Source organism: Phalacrocorax aristotelis, chromosome 6 (genome assembly GCF_949628215.1).
Source record: "Phalacrocorax aristotelis chromosome 6, bGulAri2.1, whole genome shotgun sequence".
NCBI lineage: Eukaryota > Metazoa > Chordata > Aves > Suliformes > Phalacrocoracidae > Phalacrocorax > Phalacrocorax aristotelis.
In genome coordinates this window covers 24,048,566-24,065,269 of record NC_134281.1, presented here as the reverse complement: position 1 = coordinate 24,065,269, position 16,704 = coordinate 24,048,566, and the positions used below count along the sequence as shown (strand labels likewise).

The 16,704-nt window shown below is 53.7% G+C and overlaps 1 protein-coding gene across 1 annotated transcript; it reads left to right on the top strand.

The window, feature by feature from the left end:
* Positions 1–5,650: 5,650 nt before the first annotated feature.
* BARX1 (BARX homeobox 1) lies at positions 5,651–9,347 on the top strand. The gene is made up of 4 exons (XM_075095484.1): positions 5,651–6,120; positions 7,924–8,212; positions 8,345–8,429; positions 8,787–9,347. The coding sequence occupies exons 1-4, from the start codon at positions 5,916–5,918 to the stop codon at positions 8,949–8,951; spliced, it is 744 nt and encodes a 247-aa protein (XP_074951585.1). The 5' UTR covers positions 5,651–5,915; the 3' UTR covers positions 8,952–9,347.
* Positions 9,348–16,704: the final 7,357 nt, after the last annotated feature.

Genomic DNA, 16,704 nt, shown 5'->3' with positions numbered 1-16,704 from the left:
ATCTGTGCTGTGCAAGATCACTTTTGATGTGAAACCCGGGGCTAGGGGGTTTATGTTGATCGCTGACTGGAGCCCGAGGCCTGTGCATGCCATTGCACCACTTTTTGATAGCAGCTCCGGGTGGAGAAAGATGGTCATACATGCTGTCAATAAGGGGAAGTATAATTACACTCATGTGTTAGCTGAGACGCTGTTTTTAGGGGCTGTGGCCACTGTGCTTTTGGCAGTGCTGGTGAAGGAGCCTCTGAACTTACAGATCTCTTCACAACTATAAATCAGTTCATAGAGGAGAGGCTGTTGCAGGAAATACAGTCCAGCCTGAAATCTAGCCATGTTTGTGGCTAGGTTTGTACTTCCAAGCATTGCATCCCTTGTCTGTGAACTAGGGAAAATCTAAATCTAATGAATAAATAAAAATTTAAAATCCTATATGCAAAAAAAAAAAAAAGACTTTCACAGTGTATTTCTTGCTCACTGTTTGTGCTCTTTTGTGTTCTGCAAAATAAAAGAATGCCAGGGAAGAGGTGTTACAGTCAAATGGAGGGGAACATGGTTGCACATGGTGGTGGCGGAGTGTAACCACCAAGTGCATGTGGTCCCCAATGGCTGTGATGGGAAGGGAGACAGCTCACATGGGGAGCTCCTGATTTTGTGGGCTATTCTATTGGATATAAATTAAGTGTATTCAGACAATAACAGTTTTAGGGATGGTTTCCTTATGCTTGCAAAGGTCTGGAGGAAATAGGGGATGTCTGGTTTGGGAGAGCTGTTGGAGTGCATGTATCAGGGAGGATGGGTGATGCACCTCATATGGCAGGGGAAAAAAAAGAGCCTGGGTTGCAGTTCCCTGCAGCCCTCACTCGAACCTAATTGCATCCTCTGAATATGACTTTCAAAGATAGTTAAATAGTCAAGCTGTCTGATGAGGCCAGGTGTTTGCAGAAAATAATTTCTGGAGATATACATGTGTAAATGCTGATGAAGCTTTACTCAGGCATTAAACATAATATATTACTCAGGACTGAGCTATTCCCTCGGCCCTAATGCTCCTTCCCAATTAGCCTGTGATGTCACGTTTTCCACTCTCTCCCTACCACTTTGTGGATTTCCTGAATATTAAGTGCCATGAGAAGCAAGCGAGTTGGAGATGGCTGTGACTAATTCCCCTCCTCGGACACCCCGCAGCCATGGGAAGGGTAGGGGCTGGGGGGGTGATGATGTCCCCGCCATGGCATGAGGGTCACCCCCACTTCCCGGGGGCCGGGGGCCGGGGGCCGGGCCCCCCCGGCTGCCTGCGGGCTTCGCCCCGGCCTCATGCACGGCGGTGCGGGGAGAAAAACACCTTATTCGATTTTTTTTTAAAAAAAAAAAAGGGTGACGTTGGAAACCCAGAGAAGTGTTTGGGTTTCAAACGGACGGAGAGCTGTGGTTCCAAGAATGCTCATCGATTCCCCAAAACGCGGCTGCGGTGGGGCGCGGGGCCGGCGGGGGCAGCGCGGCGGGCTGGGCTGGGTTCGGCCGGCAGGGACCCTCCTGCCCCCGGGCAAGCCCAGGAATGGCTTTGACAGCTTTTAGCCGTCCTCTGGTCCTCGCAAGGAGCCCAAGGTGGTTCCGAGGCTGGGTGGGAGCGGGGCGCTGCGGCAGCCGCCGGCGCTCGGTGTTGGGTCCGCGCAAAGCCGGGGTCCCTTGCCCGCCCTGCCCGGTTTGTGTCAACGTGTTTCCCCGGCTAGGGTGCTTCCTGAGGGATCCAGGAGGCAAAGAGTTTTAATTCGATTATTTTTCGCGTTGCAGATGTTCGAGTTAGGAAAACGCTACGGAACCGAGGGGGCAGTGATGCGCAAAATTCGGCAAAACTCCTCTTCTTCCCCTCAAAACGGTGATTAATCAGCGAAGCAAAGGCGCTCCTACCCCAGGGAAGGGTCTTAAATCACCGGTGAACTCGTTTCCTTTTTCGTAGCAAAATTCGTACCAGTTGAACTGTCATCCTTTTCTGAGTCGCCCGACCAAAATACCTATCTGGAGATCTGAAGTGTAGAAATAGGCAAAAGCAGCCTTTAAAAACGCGTTCATTTTTGTATAAAACTAAGATTAGAAGACCTTCTGAATGGGATAGATATACTGATAGGTTCTGAAACTAGTTACGTACATTTGGATAAAATTAGTTTAAAATAGGCATCTCTAAAATTAGTTCATGTTTCTAACAGTTATCTGAAGTCTAGCCCCGGTGCAAGCAAAAAAAAAAAACCCCACTCATTAGATGAGGAGCATTTTTGCAGAGAAAGGTGATTCCCCCTCTAGTAGCTGGGGGAAAAAATTGTGTCAGATGCGGAGCCTGCAGCTCGTTCATCCAGCTCGTCCCTAAAGCCCCGCGTGTTTTGCAGAACTTCCACTCTGAAATTACACGATTTATCATAGAGAAATTGGGTGAGTTGCTCGGGATTGTATCTACCAGGCAGACTGATGCAAAATCAGAGTACAGATTTAGGCGCTCCGTAAAAACCCAGGAAATCAGACAATTTCAGGCATTGTAAGGGTCACAGTTTTAAAAAAAAGTATTGACAGATGTATCTTTAGGATTTTCTTTGCAACGATTTTGAATTGTTGACTGTGAGTGCAGCCAGATGGTGAAGCTCGTCCTTCCTTTCTTACAGTGCAGCATCAAAGCCTTACAACAGGAGCGTTTTCCATAAAGGTGGTGGGTTTTTTTGGTTTGGGTTTTTGTTTGGTTTGGTTTGGTTGGTTTTTTTTTCAATGAACTTGGAGGCGGTAGGCCGGCTCCCAGAGTGGGTTTCTGATGTGCGAGCCTCAAGCCGGCCGCCTCTGCCTAGCTGCGGCTGCTCACAGATGTTTCTCAAGTTATATAAAACATTAAATTATCAAAGGGAATTCCGTATGCTGGGAAATTATACCAGGTCCATACTGCACTGAACTTGACCTGATCGGAGATCGGGAGAGCGGAGAGAAATATTATAATTATTCGTGTGGTTCGTTTTATTTTAAAAAAAAAAAAAAAAAAGAAAGAAAAATAAGTCAAGGTGTGTGCTTGCGGGGGGGGGAGAGGAGTTGGAAATTTATTTTATGCGTACTGTTAATGTGTGTGCTGGTCTTGGAGGTGAGGTTGTTTAAACAACCCGCTGTGGATTTGTCTGCTCCCTTGAATGTGGCCCAAATTCTTCTCACTTTACTCATAATAATTCTTCTTGTTATTTTTTACAATAATTCCAAAGACCTCTTTTGCCTCAGCCGTTAGAAACCAGTACCTTGTCATGAAAATACCTTGTGATCTAGGTAGAGAAGACGGGCAAAAGATGGGCAGACAAAAAGCCACGTAAGGCAAGCGGGAGGGGTTTTGTTCAGATTTTGGGGGCCCCATAACCTCGGTTAGGGCTCCCCGGAGCGCTGGGCAGGTGCGCTCCGGGACGCTGCTGCCCAAGGGGCTTCCAGGAGGGAACGGGAGGATTTCCAGGATGGATTTCTCGGAGGGAACGGGAGGTGCGGGGCAGGCAGCCGCCGGGTGGGCTCAGCGCCGGGAGGGGACCCCGGCACCCGAATACGGCCGCTGCTTTGTCCTGGTTCACCAACTCGTCGGCTTTGCAAATGCCAAGGGCAATGCCTGAATAAATGGCACCCCTCTAGCAGAAGTCAGGACAGCAGGAGGAGCGGGGAGAGCTAATGAGGCCGTTTTCAGTTCGTTGGTGTTTCACGGAGCAAGGGGCGTGCTTTTCTGCTGAAGAAACGCGGAGAAAACAGAAAAATCGGCGCGGAACTGCTCCGTACGAGTCGCAGTAAGCATATGGAACAGGTTATCTAGGAAGGCAGTGGAATTACAGAGCATAAATTAATTCGAGGAACACCTCGGTTTTGTTGAATGCAGTGGTTGAACGGTGAAACGGCAGGACAGTAGGATTTAAATAAGGCTAAAAGACCAAGCAGCTCGGCCTCGCGTCCGCGGTAATTCCTTAAACGCCTCCACCTTTTCTTTCCGTCACGATTTAATTAAATATACCGTCCCGGGTGTCTCGATCCTCCGAGGGTCCCGGCAGTCAGGACATGTGTATCTCCCTCCGGGTTCAAAGTCCACCACGCGGGTTGCCGGACGGGGACGGCGGCGTGGAGCCGTGCGAGAAGCCAGGGGGTCCCGGAGCCCCGGGAAGCCCGGGCTCGGGGGGAGCCGGCCAACCCCCGGCCCCCGACGGCCACGAGGTGATGTCTGCGCCGCGGCCGCGACACGTCCATCCGTGGGCTGCGCTCAGGGACAGTACCCATGGGTGACCCCCGCGGCGGACCGGTCCTGCCTCGGCTCTGCACCCCCTGGCGAGCCCGAAGAAAACCTGCCGAAATCCCCCCCCCCTTTTTTTTCTTTTTTTTTTTTTTTTTTTCGAAAGCCATAAAAGCAGAGGCTGAGCTCCCCAGGGGTGAGCCCGGCGCCCGTCCCTCTGCCTGCGCCAGCTCCCTCGCAGAGGCAGCGGCTGGGCTGAGTCCGTGGGACTACCTCCCGTGGAAGTCATCCCGGCTCAGTCCCGCGTGTCCGGTGCCGCTCCCGCCGTGAGGAGGGGCTGAGCCTGAGTCCCCCGGACCCCCCGGCCGGGCTGCTGGGGCTCCCCCGAAATCATTCTCCCCTCATCCCTCGGCGCCTACATTTTCTGCTGGGGATTATGAATGTCGAGGACTCTTGCACATATATCCTGCACGAAGTGCGTCAGTAACGAGCAGGAATCGCTCATTAATTACCTGCTGCCTTGCGTGACAAGGGGCTGAGGGGGAATTAAACGAATCCCGTTGTACCGAGTAAAATACTCGCGGAAAGGCTGTAAAAGTCAAGGGAAGCGGTCCACTCCGTGCTGTGTTCTGTTCTGTTCCCCGCCCAGCTCCTTGCAGTTGTTTGCAGCGATTTGGCCGAGGGCCGGAGGGAGCCCGGAGCCGAGGGCCGGAGGGAGCCCGGAGCCGAGGGCGTCGGGCCAGGCCTGCTCGACCGGCAGCCCGAAGCCCGTACCGGGACCCAGGCTTCCCCGGCCGCGGCACTGGGGCGGCACAGGAGCTGCCCCGGGGGCTCCAAACCGCCGGTCCCGGCCCGGCCAGGGGGCACCTGCGGGTCCACAGCCCGGGCGGCGGGGCCGGACCCCCCGAGGGGAGCCGGTGCTGGGGGCGGGTGGCGGGGCGGTTCCCAGGGGTGGCTCCGCGTGTCCCCGCTCCGGCCGGGCGCTCCCCGGAGCTGCGGCTTGCCTGCCAGCCCCGGTGATGGGGGCGGCGGCAGTGACAGGGATGAGGATGGTGCCGAGGATGGGGATGGGGCAGGGGGTGAGGAAGAGGATGGGGATGGGGCGGCGGATGAGGATGGGGTTGAGGATGAGGATGGGGATGAGGATGGGGATGAGGATGGGGATGAGGCCGGGGATCAGGTGGGACCGGGGCTGCGCTCCGAAAGGGCCAGCGCTTGTTTGGGTGCATGCCCTCCCGCAGCAGGCATCGAGGCTAATTTGCTTTATGCGGCGGGCTATCAAATGCTGTGTTGCAACCTCTTGCTTCCAGGTACTCGCCCGCCCCGGCCCCTTCCTTCCTCCGCGGCCCCTCCCGCGCCCTCCCCCGCAGCGCTGACAGCCCCGCCGGGGCCGGCGGTATAATAGGCCGCCGCCCGCCGTCCCGGGGCGGAGAGAGGTTCCCTGCTGCCGCGCCCGGTGTGCATGCAGCGGTAACGGCTCCGGCCCGCCGCGCTGCTCGGGGCCGTCCCGGGCCGCTGGCGCCGGAGGGGGGGGCCGCGCCGGGCCCGGCCCGTGGGGGCAGAGGCAGGGGAGGGGGCGGCGATGGGCAGAGCCCCCGCGGGGCGCCTGGCTGCCCGGCTGCCAGCGGCTACGGCCGGGGGGCTCCGCTAGGGCGGCCCCGGCAGCCCGGGGCTCCCCCCGCGGGCGGCGACGAGGATGCAGCACCCGCTGGAGTTGGGGGCCGCGCACTACTTCCCGGCCGAAGCCTTCCCCGACCACCGCTCTCACCGCTACCGCAGCTTCATGATCGAGGAGATCCTCACTGACCCGCCGGACACCAAGGGGGCCGCGCCGGCCGGGGAGCTGCTCAAGTTCGGAGTGCAGGCGCTGCTCTCTGCCCGGCCCTACCACAACCACCTCGGTACGTCCCGGGCGGGGGGGGGGAAGCGGGGTAGACTCCGCGGCTGGAGGGGAGTGAGCGGGCTGCGGGAGCGGGGTGGCGAGGCGGGGGGCATCTCCCGCTGGTGTCCTCCAGCCGCTCCCCTGGAGGCAGCCGCCGGGCTTTGCCGGCCGGAGCATCCCCTCGCCGTGCGGCGGGAGGCTCCCGGGCTGGAGCCTGGCGAATATTTGGGGCCTAAATGAAGAAAGCGGCTTTGCGGCTCCGCGAAAAACGGCTCGCACAGAACGGCCATTGAACTGCACCGGGCGACCCTTGATGTTCGTGGGGGTTTTGTTCGTGGTTCTGGATGAGGTGTGAATGCCCGGAGCCCAGGCAGTGGGGTGTACGGCTGCGAGAGGCGGCTCGGCGCTACGTGGAAGCGGGCTTCGCTGGAAACCCGACCTATATACGATAGATATATTATTTTATATATATAAAATATATATATTTATTTAAAGCCGGAACCAGCATGTTCTATCCAGTCCGATATAGTATCTAAGAAAAAAAGTGGTCTATTAACGACAAAGATTTTGGTGGTTTTTTTTTTGTGGGTTTTTTTTTTTTTTTTTTTGAAACGCCAGTATTTAATGTGTGATTGAGTGCGAAAGCTTTCATTTCCCAAGCCGTCTTAGTCTGCGGAGACGTCGCTCTTTATCCGTAGAAATGAACGGAATAGGAAGATTCCCAATTTCTTGTTTTCATTTTAAAGGAGAAAGCGGAACGCGTCAAAGCCAGTAGCAAGGGAGCAACGTATATCGGAATATCTGCAAATAGGTATTATTTTCAAGATGGGCAGAACTATCTGAAATAGCGGACCCAATAAAAGGCCCTTTATAACCCTGACGGCACAGCTCCCGCCGGGTTCAGTGGGAGTATGATCAGGCCCCGGGAGGGAGTGAGACCTCGGTTTGCTCCAACGACGCAATTTCGGCTTAGGCCGAGGCAGGGGAGCCTGCAGAGGCTCCCCTAGAAGCCCGATTCCCGCCGCCGGGCTCGCCCCATTGTGTGCCTCTCGACGCGCGCGGCGGGAGCGGAGCACTGGGAGCCCCGAATTTTGCCGGGTTTGGGGCCAGCGCTGGGACCGCGGGCCCAGGCCGGGAAGCAGCGGCGCCGGGAAGCGGTGGCCGGACCGGGAGAACCGGGCCTAGCTGGGCCGGGCCGGGAGAACCGAGCCGAGCCGGGGAGGGCAGTGGCCGAGGGCAGCCCGAGCGTGTCTGCAGCGGCATCCTCGGGGATGGATGGGCTCGCTCCCTTTGGAAACCCTCCCTCTTCTGCCCCTGGGCGCGTCTTCATAGGAAAATCGTAGGACTGCCGTTCACGGGGAGGGGGATAAATTGTTCCCCGGTCGAAAATATCCTGTAAACTGCTCGGGAGGGAAACGCGGCCCCGTGCCGGGACCCCGCCGGGGCTCGGCCGGCTGCAGCGGGCCCGGCTGCTGTGGAGTGGCACTAGAGGGGAACTCTTTTCTGTTCATCTGAACTATTTCCACTTGTAACTCCCCAAGTCATTCCACAATTAGCAACGGCCGGTTGAAGGGTAAAATGTGCCCCTGTCCCGCGGAGGCGGCGGAGACGGGGGAACCCGGGCAGGGCCGGCCCCGACCCCTGCCCCGGGGGTGCCCGCACCCCGAGGGGCTACTTTCCGCCTCGCCGCGTCGGTGCCGAGAGAGGAAGAGAAGGAGCCCGGGGTTCTTTGCAGGGTCTGAACCCCGGGGAAACCGAGACCCCCTGCAGCCCCGGGGGTCCCAGGGGGCTGCCTGGCTCTGACGGCCCCTCTCTCCCGCAGCGGTGCTGAAGGCGGAGCCGGCCGCCGTGTTCAAGTTCCCGCTGGCTCCCTTGGGCTGCTCGGGGTTGGGCTCGGCGCTGCTGGCCGCCGGCTCGGGGCTGCAGGGCGGCTCCGCCTCGCCCCATCTCCCGCTGGAACTGCACCTCCGCGGCAAGCTGGAGCCGGGCCACCCGGAGCCGGGCAGCAAGGCCAAGAAGGGGCGCCGCAGCCGCACCGTCTTCACCGAGCTGCAGCTCATGGGGCTGGAGAAGCGTTTCGAGAAGCAGAAATACCTCTCCACGCCCGACAGGTAGGCGATGGCCGGACCCTCCGGACCGGCGGCGGGACTGGACGGGGGCTTATTTTTCCTGCAAAAGGAGGAAAGCTGCCAGCCGAGACAAAAGCTGCCGGGGCTCACCGCCTCTCTCTCTCTCGCCCGCAGAATAGACCTGGCCGAATCGCTGGGGCTCAGCCAGCTCCAGGTGAAAACCTGGTACCAGAACAGGCGCATGAAATGGAAGAAAATAGTAAGTGCCCGAGTCCGATCCTTCTGCGCGCGGCGCCGGGGTGCCGAGCGCTGCCCCGCAGGCCCGTCCTTCTGCATGCCGCCCCTGGCCAAAAATTATTAATGATTTAAAAAAATATATATACGCTCCTGGTCTTTAAGGCCGGCACGGCCTGGGCCGCAGGCCGACCCCAGCCCGAGCCCGGCCCTGCGGCGGGGCCCCGCGGGTACGGTGGGCGGTGGGCACTGGTCGGGGCAGCCGCCGCCGCTCCCCGGGCTGCCGGGGGACGGGGCAGAGGGAGGCTCCTACTGCCCCGAGCTGGTGGCAGCACGATTTTACCGGGGTGCCCCCCTCCTCTGCCCCCTCCTCACCTCGCAGGTGTTGCAGGGGGGCGGCCTGGAGTCCCCCACCAAGCCCAAGGGCCGCCCCAAGAAGAACTCCATCCCCAGCAGCGAGCAGCTCTCGGAGCAGGAGCGAGGCCGGGACGCCGAGAAGCCTCCCGAGGGCCTGGGCTCGCCGGCGGAGGTCAGCCAGGAGGAGTGAGGCTGCCCACCGGCCCCGGCCGCCCCCCGGGTGCTGCCCGCCGGTCCCGCACCTCCCCGCGGCGGCCCGGGGGGAGAGAACGGGGGCAGCACTCTTAGTGGGTACGCTCGCCTTCGTTCCCCGGTTAATTGGGCGGTTCGGTCGGTCGCGCCCCTGTCTCTTCCCTCCCCAGCCCCTCCGGCCCGCTCCTCTCCGCGCCCGCGGAGCGCTGCGCCACGGCCACCTGCGTTGTGCGACGGCCCGGAGGGGCCAGGAGGACACTGGATCCCATCTTCCGCATCTACTCGCTGTCTAAAACCCTGTGGTGCCCCTAGTTATTCGAAAACTGCATTTTATGATCAGTTTTATTCATGGAAGATATTTACTTTATTTCAATAAAGTATTTTATGAACTATTGCTCCGAGTAATGTAATGCTTTTTAACTATTGTTTTTTGGTTTTTGTCTTTTTCCGAGGAGGCAGGTTAGAGATTCAAACTCCAACATGCAGGCAGATGTCCCGGGACAGAACAAAGCACGGGGATATCCCGGCTGGTACCGGGCCGGATTCTCCTGTCGGTTTCCCTGACGGCTTGTCCTGCAAGAGGCAAGACCCGCAATCAATGCTCGGGGAAATTTTAGGTGCTTTCGCATTCTAAAGATACGTTAATTGCTGTCAAATAAGTTAATTAGATTTCGCACTGCGCATCCTAAACGATGCTTTTTTAAAAGGCGGTTGGGGCAGAGGGGAGCAGGGGCGCTGACAGGGACAACCCCCGCTCTCCTTCCCCGGGGGGCTCTTTGTGAGTCACTGTGCTGTAGCACGCTTTTTTTCCTCTCCTTACTTTTCAAATTTTTGTTTGTTTTTGTTTTCCCCGAGTCTCTGTTGTATTTTTTTTTTCCATCGAGATCCCAAATTACAGAGCATCTTACCGAGACGTGCAATTACCGCCGTCCTGCTAAAAACCCCGAAGGACGGCAAGAAGCGGCGAGGGCCGAGGAGCGGGGCCGGGGCCCAGGCTGAGCCCCTGCTGAGGGGCACTAATTAGGCCGGACTCCCAGTTAAACCTCGCAATTAGCAGTCGCGGGCTGGGGGGGCGATGGGTGCCTCCCGGTGGCAGCGGCAGCCCGGGGCTGGTGAAGCCCTCGGCGGATCTGCGCTTGCAGCCTCCCAGTTCCGAGACGGTTGTTCCCGGTTTTCCTCCTTTGTTCCGGGTCCGGGCTCGGTGCAGCCGGGTGAGGAGGTGAGCGGGGGCGGCCGGCGGGCTCCGCGCTGCCCGGGGCCGGCTTTCCCCTTTCCAGGTTGAACAAACTCCCGGGGTGAGCGATAGAGTAAGCACAGGATACGGCCGTCGCTGAGTAAACAGGAAGCGAGTTCATATTCTTGCACTAAACAGACATAGATACTTAAACAAATAATTGGTTTGAAATGTTTTAGTTAACCTTGGGATAAGGATTAGCTTTGGGAAGGCGGCGGCGGGGCCGGGGAGAGCCCAGGAGGGCTGCGGGGTCCCTCGGCACGGGCAGGGCACGGTGGGTGTTGGTCATTTCTTTATGTCATCTTCTGGCCGTTGTTTCTGTTTAGGTTACAGGCTAACGACTCCGGTGCACGTGAAAAAAAGCAGCCGTTTTTAATTAAAAGGTAGTTTCACTGGCGCATTAACCATTACGGAATGACAGGCTGCGTCCGTCACCGACGATAGAGGGACATTTGGAAAGAGCTACGCTTCTTTTACTGCTGTCGCGCTTACGATAGAATGTTAACATTTTCTTTTCGCATTTGAGTAAGTGGCGGACAAGTGATTCTCTCTCGCAGGCCATAAAGGCGTTAAATAAGGAAAGGTATTTTATCGCATTTTTCTTTCCTAGACAGCAAGAGAGGAAAGCAGGAGAGCTTTAGGCGGGGTCGGGGAGCAGGTCCTCGTCCGAGCGAGCCGGGACCGGGCAGCGAGGACCGGCCTTGCCCGGGGCGTTGGGGGCTGCTTCCTTCGGGGGGGCCGGGTTTCTCTGCGTCTCGGATCCCAACCCCGGCCCGCCCCGGTTGGCCAACCGCACCCCATCGCCCCGCTTCGCCCCCCGCACCCCACCGCCCCTCGCCCCGGTTCCCGGGAGCCCCGGGCAGGCGCCCAGGGCAGCGCAGGCTGCGCACTCGCGCTGGGGCTTCCCTCCGCAAGTTGTGCACCGGCCACTTCGCCTTTCCCCGCAGGATCCGGAGGAATTTTTCTTTTCTCTGCTGGCCCACGGCAGGAAAGGCCCCGACGTGCGCCCGGCGGAGCGGGGAGGCCAGGCTCCGAGCCGGCGGAGGGCACCGCGCTGCCCCCGGGGTGCGTCCCTGCCGTTAGTAAGCAAACGGCAAGGAGTATATTTGGATGTGTAAACACGTTACGAAGGAAAACACCGTACCTGCAGCAGCGTACCGTGACCTCTTGGTGAATAGGTTCCATGTTTGGAGCCGCTCGCTCAGAAACGGTTTTTAGTAGTAAAGATTTTAATGACAAACTTTCGCTTTGGAAGGAGCTGTTTACATCGGGAAGTGCATGTGTGCTGAGCTGAGGAGCCCTCCCCGCTTTCTCACCGAGGCTAATAAAACCCAAAGTCCTCTCAATCAGATGAGAAAACTGTTAGAAGTCATTGATAATATACCTGACAAGAGATATTCTTTTAATCGTAAAATACTTTTTTTTAAAAAAAATAGTTTTTTCTCTTTTAATGAGTTTCTACATTTTCTTCTGTTAAAGATCAGTTTCCCTGTGTCACAGGGGAGGCTGCCTGCTGGGCCGGCTGGCAGGGCATTGCACCGCAGTGGCAGTACCTCAGAGTCAGGAGCAGAGGGGTCCTAGCGAGGTCTCACCTTCTGTTTGAAAAGCAAAGGCAAGTGCAACTGGCTATTAGCGACAGCCCTTCCAAACGCATTTTGATCATACCCAAGTGTGTTTACAAACAGGGCTTTGGGGCTTACCACAGTCAGCACCAGTAACCTTCGTTGGCTGGTGAGCTGCCACAAGGAAGTTACAACAGGCCTCACCAGCACCCGGGTTTTGTGCCAATGCATAATTTCTGTTAGTGCAGCATAATTATTTCATTTTCTAATTGCCTTTTACAGCTATAATGAAACAGTACAGATGCTGTCAGGCTGTGATGGGCAATCCCTGTGTTCACAACACTTCAGCAGTAAAGCTGTGTCAGTCCAGATATTCAGAGATGTCTGACTCTGGAGCTCTAGAGATCTGGATGACTTTGTCTAGTGCTGTGATTTCTCCTCAGGGCCCTGTTGTGCCTGCATGGGTGATGGCTCTCTGCAGCACCCCAAAGCACAGCTACCAGAAAAGCTGCCCCTATTGCCCTGGGGGTCATGTGCCAGTGCTGTATAATTCTGGGGCCAGTAAAGTATACACATAACTAATATACCTGATGTTTATTCTGTTTTCTGTATAAAAATAAGCTGTATAGGTACAACACATTTATTCTGGCAGAAATGCATCCGTGCCAGGGAACTCTACCATTTTTAATTACAGCAGTATAGGTAAAGCAGCATATGTTTTCTCTGTAAACAAAGTTAGAAGGGTGTAGACTGAAGGCTGGAAAAGCAGGACCAAAAGTGGGTTCTTCCCATGTTTGAATGCTAATCTGGTCACAGTTAATCGGCAAATGTTATGATAGCTTTCTTAACAAAAATCCATTTAGGTGAGTTTCCAATTCAAACATCCTAAATTCTCTTTTTATGAAGCATCTCAGGGAAACCTGAGAAGGGTTCTGTTTTTTCATCAATGTCAATTTGAAAATAGCTCCATGGAGCCAGAGGATTTTAAGATTAATGACATTGGGTTTATACTGAGGTAAAAGCGCAGGAGTGCTTGCTCTGGTGGGAGCGGACCAGACCCCATACCAGTGTTGTGAGGGGGTGCCCCACTGTGCTGCCAGGGGGCAGCGACCTTGCCCAGAGTCTTTGCTCCACACCTGCAAGCAAAAATTGGTCCTAGAGCAATGCCTTGTGGGCATTCCCCACTAAAAAACCCCAATGCATGATCTTGATGCCACCCTTTCCCCTCTGGAGGTTTTGAGGGGTTGGGGGGGGGCAGCAGAGAGGATGGAGGGGAATGTGGGAGGATGCAGGGTGGATGGGGGAGCATGGAGGGATGCAGGGGGTTGTGGTGGGAGGATGGAGGAGTGCGGATGCAAGGGATGTGAGAGGATGCAAGGGTATGTGGGGGGGAACATTGAGGGGTGTGATGGGGGGATGCAGGATGCAGGGGGGTGTGTGTGTAGGGATGGGGTGGGGAGGCTGGAGGGGGATGCAGGGATCAGGCAGGGAGGCTGGATGGGGATGCAGAATGTGGGGGGCGGGGAGGTGTGTGGATGCAGGTATGGGGTGGGGTGGCCAGAGGGGAATATGGGGAGGATGGAAGAGTTGAGGGTGGGATGTGGGGGTTTTGAGGGGCATGAGGGGAGGGTGGAAGGGGACGTGGGAGGATGCAAGGTGTCTGCAGCTGGATTTGGAGTGGGTGGGGGGAATGCGATGGGGACGTGGGGAGGCTGGAGGAGTGGAGATGCAGGGAGGATGCAGGGGTGGGTGTGTGGGGACCAGGGATGATGGGTGGGGAGGCTGGAGGGGGATGTGGGGAGGATGGAGGAGTGGGGGTGGGATGCAGGGAGTCGTGAGGGAACAGGGGGAGGCTGGAGGGGGGTGTGGGAGGAGGCAAGGGTGTGTGCAGGGGGATGCAGAGGGTTGTAGGGGTGGGATGCGGGGGTTTTGAGAGGACATGGGGAGGGTGGAGGGGGATGTGGGAGGATGGAGGAGTTGCGAGTGGGATGCAGGGACTTGTAAGGGGATGTGGGGAGGATGGAGGGGGATGCCACAGGTGGCTGCAGCCTGCACCCTTGGGTACTGATAAGATACACTGCCACGTGTGCATGCTGAGATGAAGCTGGGGTGGGTTAGGCCTTCTTGGACTTGGAGAGAAAAAAGTTAATATCTGGGAATTATAATCACCATTTTGGATAGAAACATAATGAAGGGATCAATATGACCTATTGAGTTCCGCCGAATTCTCTAAGAATCATTAACCAGCATGTGAAATATTGTTATTAGATATTTGCCTTAACCAAAAATGTTGGATTGAGGTAATTATGAATTTAGTTGTGTCAGCTGACTTTTATGGTAGATAAAATGTAAATGCTGAGTGCCGTATTCAGTGAAATTTGGCTGAGTAATATGTAAATGAAGTTCAGGGCAAGTTCGCATTAAACACACTAATGTAGCTCTTGATACTATTATCCCTGCTTGGCTAAACTTTTCCAGGAAATCTATAGGAAATTTGCTAGAATCGAGGCTCCAGGATATGAATGGAGTCACCTTTAATGAAACTGTTGATGACCATTGCAACAGTAGGCAGTGGTTTTCATAGCCTACTTTAAAAATACATGGTCTTAACCATGCAACTCTGTGTTTATGGAAAAAGTCATGGTCACAGGCTTATATGGGTTCATCAGTTTACAAACAGAGCCCATTAAAACATGATTATGTATAAAATGTGTTCTTCCTCTGCAAATCCTCAAATCCATTGTTTATATTGTATCTATATTAGCAAACTGCAAAATGAGCTTGTGGCATTTCTGAATCATATTTTTTTAGGATGGGAATGTGGAAACTATCTGAAATTGAAATGGCATATGAGGCAAAAGAAGATTAATTTGTGTCTGAAGTTTGAGTATTAGCTGGAATGAGAAGATTTCATTTTTTCAACACAGTTTCCCCCCCCAGATAGTTAAAGAGTGTTAGGCAGTATACGTTCACTCTCTGAATAGATATTGAAGTTAGTGGATTATATTTAAATGGAGGGTACTATTCAAGGAGGAAACCCTTGAGTTAGTGTTAAAGAGATTGTCTGCTGAGTTCAAATACAGATATGTGTAAAGCATGATGTCCTTTTCATTCATACTCAACAGTTACTCAGGCATGACTTGCAGCGAGAAATTACACAAAACCCCATTAATTTATGACAACTGTTTCCAGCCTGATATTTCATAACTGCTAGTCTGAAAACTTGCTTTTGCAGGATCCCTAGACCTCAGCCACATTCCATGAGGATAAAGAAAATAAAGGGTAGACAGAGCCCACAAGGGAATAGGCAGATGTGCAATAGTAATTCACACACTGAAAACTGTGTCTTCTAGGAGCTCTGATGTTTTTCTGAGGACACAGTATTACAGTATTACAATAACTAGGAGCAGAGACCCCAAATATTACTCGGTGCCATCTTACATGAATTACAGTGCAACGCTTCTCCAGATCCCAAATTTGTACTTTGCACAGAGTGAATGTTGTGTTGGGGAAGTATTCTGAGTGAAAATCTACATACAGCAGTAGATCTCGGCAGAATGCAAGTCTGGCTTCAGCTGGCAAGGAAGGTACTCCCAAAATACAATTTGTTTTTTCAACGTGGTAAGGTCTGTGAGTGAGAAGCTGGTTGTTCAGTTTGAGCTAACAGGCTTTTTCCTTCTCTGCTGCTTGACTGACTACAAGGTTTTAGAGGGATTCCACCTGATTAATGCTGCTAGGTATACTTTCTGAGGTATTTACTCAAGATTAAACACAGTATTTAAGAATTTAATGTAAAACCCAAACAATTTTAAATTATATTCTCTCTTATATATATAATTTGCTAAAACAGGGAGGTGAATAACATCTTGCCTAAATTAAAATAGCTTTTAATAGACGTTTCAGAAAAAGAGTCATTTGCCTATCTTGTCCTTTTCTCCTTTCTGTAAAAGTGAGGGTTGGGTTGCTGAATATTCGTGCTCCTTAAACAGAAATTCTCACAGGGACTGCATAGTCAATGTAAAAGGCTGGATTTTTGTGCCAGTTCTTACAGACGTTCAGAGCCTCCTCTCATTCTAGCCCTTTGAGGCTTGTTACTGCCATAGGTAAGGTTTAAAGGGCACTGTAAGGTTTTTTTAATTCTGTGGTGTGCCATGAAATTTCCACATTAATGCATGTGGAAATACTTCATATTTGGATTTTGTACTGTTAATTGTAGAAGTCACAGAGTACTGCTTGTTTCCTGATCGGATGGTGTTCCTCACCTGGTAAGTGTTAGTGTATGGACCGTGCATGTAATAACCAAACATACCATGGTAAGCTCAGCAGTTATTTGAAATTCAAATTCATTATTCACTAGTATTTGTAGTAGTAAAGTACAAGTGCTCAAATATTTGCAGAAAGCAAATGTGAAGCAGCTATAAATATGGCTGAATTTGCTTCTGAATTTTAAAGAATATTTGCAGATATTTGGCTAAGCTGTAGTGTATGTGTGATTGGGACAGAAGGCTTGTAAATGCCAGTGCTTTACACTTACCAGTGTGTAAATTGCAGCTAAGCCCACCGGATTTAACTTTTATATCCTCAGTTTAAAGGGAAAAATACAGCCTAGTTTGAAAAAAACGAAACACAAAAACCTTCAAAAATACAGAGAACATCAGAAGCTTTAGATAAACACATAAATTAGTGGTCTGTAGCCTTCACAGGCTTGTGGGTAGAAAGTAAGTAGTGTGTAGTTTAACTCTTTCATTTCCAGCAAGCACAAGCAATACCTAAAGGTTGAGGGAGAAGTGTGTTGCCCAGGATTCACTGCTCAGGGATGAGTTTCGCAAGTCAGATCTCTCCCTGTGGTTCCAAAGAACTCATTCTCTGGAGTTGAACCTAAGGAATTTGTAATGGGTTTCACAAAACATCAATTTAGCCAAATTTTGCATTTTCAGTGTGAAAACAAGCTCATT

Excerpts from the sequence above, each read along its gene's own strand:
- BARX1 (XM_075095484.1), top strand. The coding sequence starts at position 5,916 with ATGCAGCACCCGCTGGAGTTGGGGGCCGCGCACTACTTCCCGGCCGAA. Across the intron at positions 8,213-8,344 it reads TACCTCTCCACGCCCGACAG|AATAGACCTGGCCGAATCGC; the intron begins GTAGGCGATGGC and ends TCTCGCCCGCAG. Across the intron at positions 8,430-8,786 it reads GCATGAAATGGAAGAAAATA|GTGTTGCAGGGGGGCGGCCT; the intron begins GTAAGTGCCCGA and ends CTCACCTCGCAG.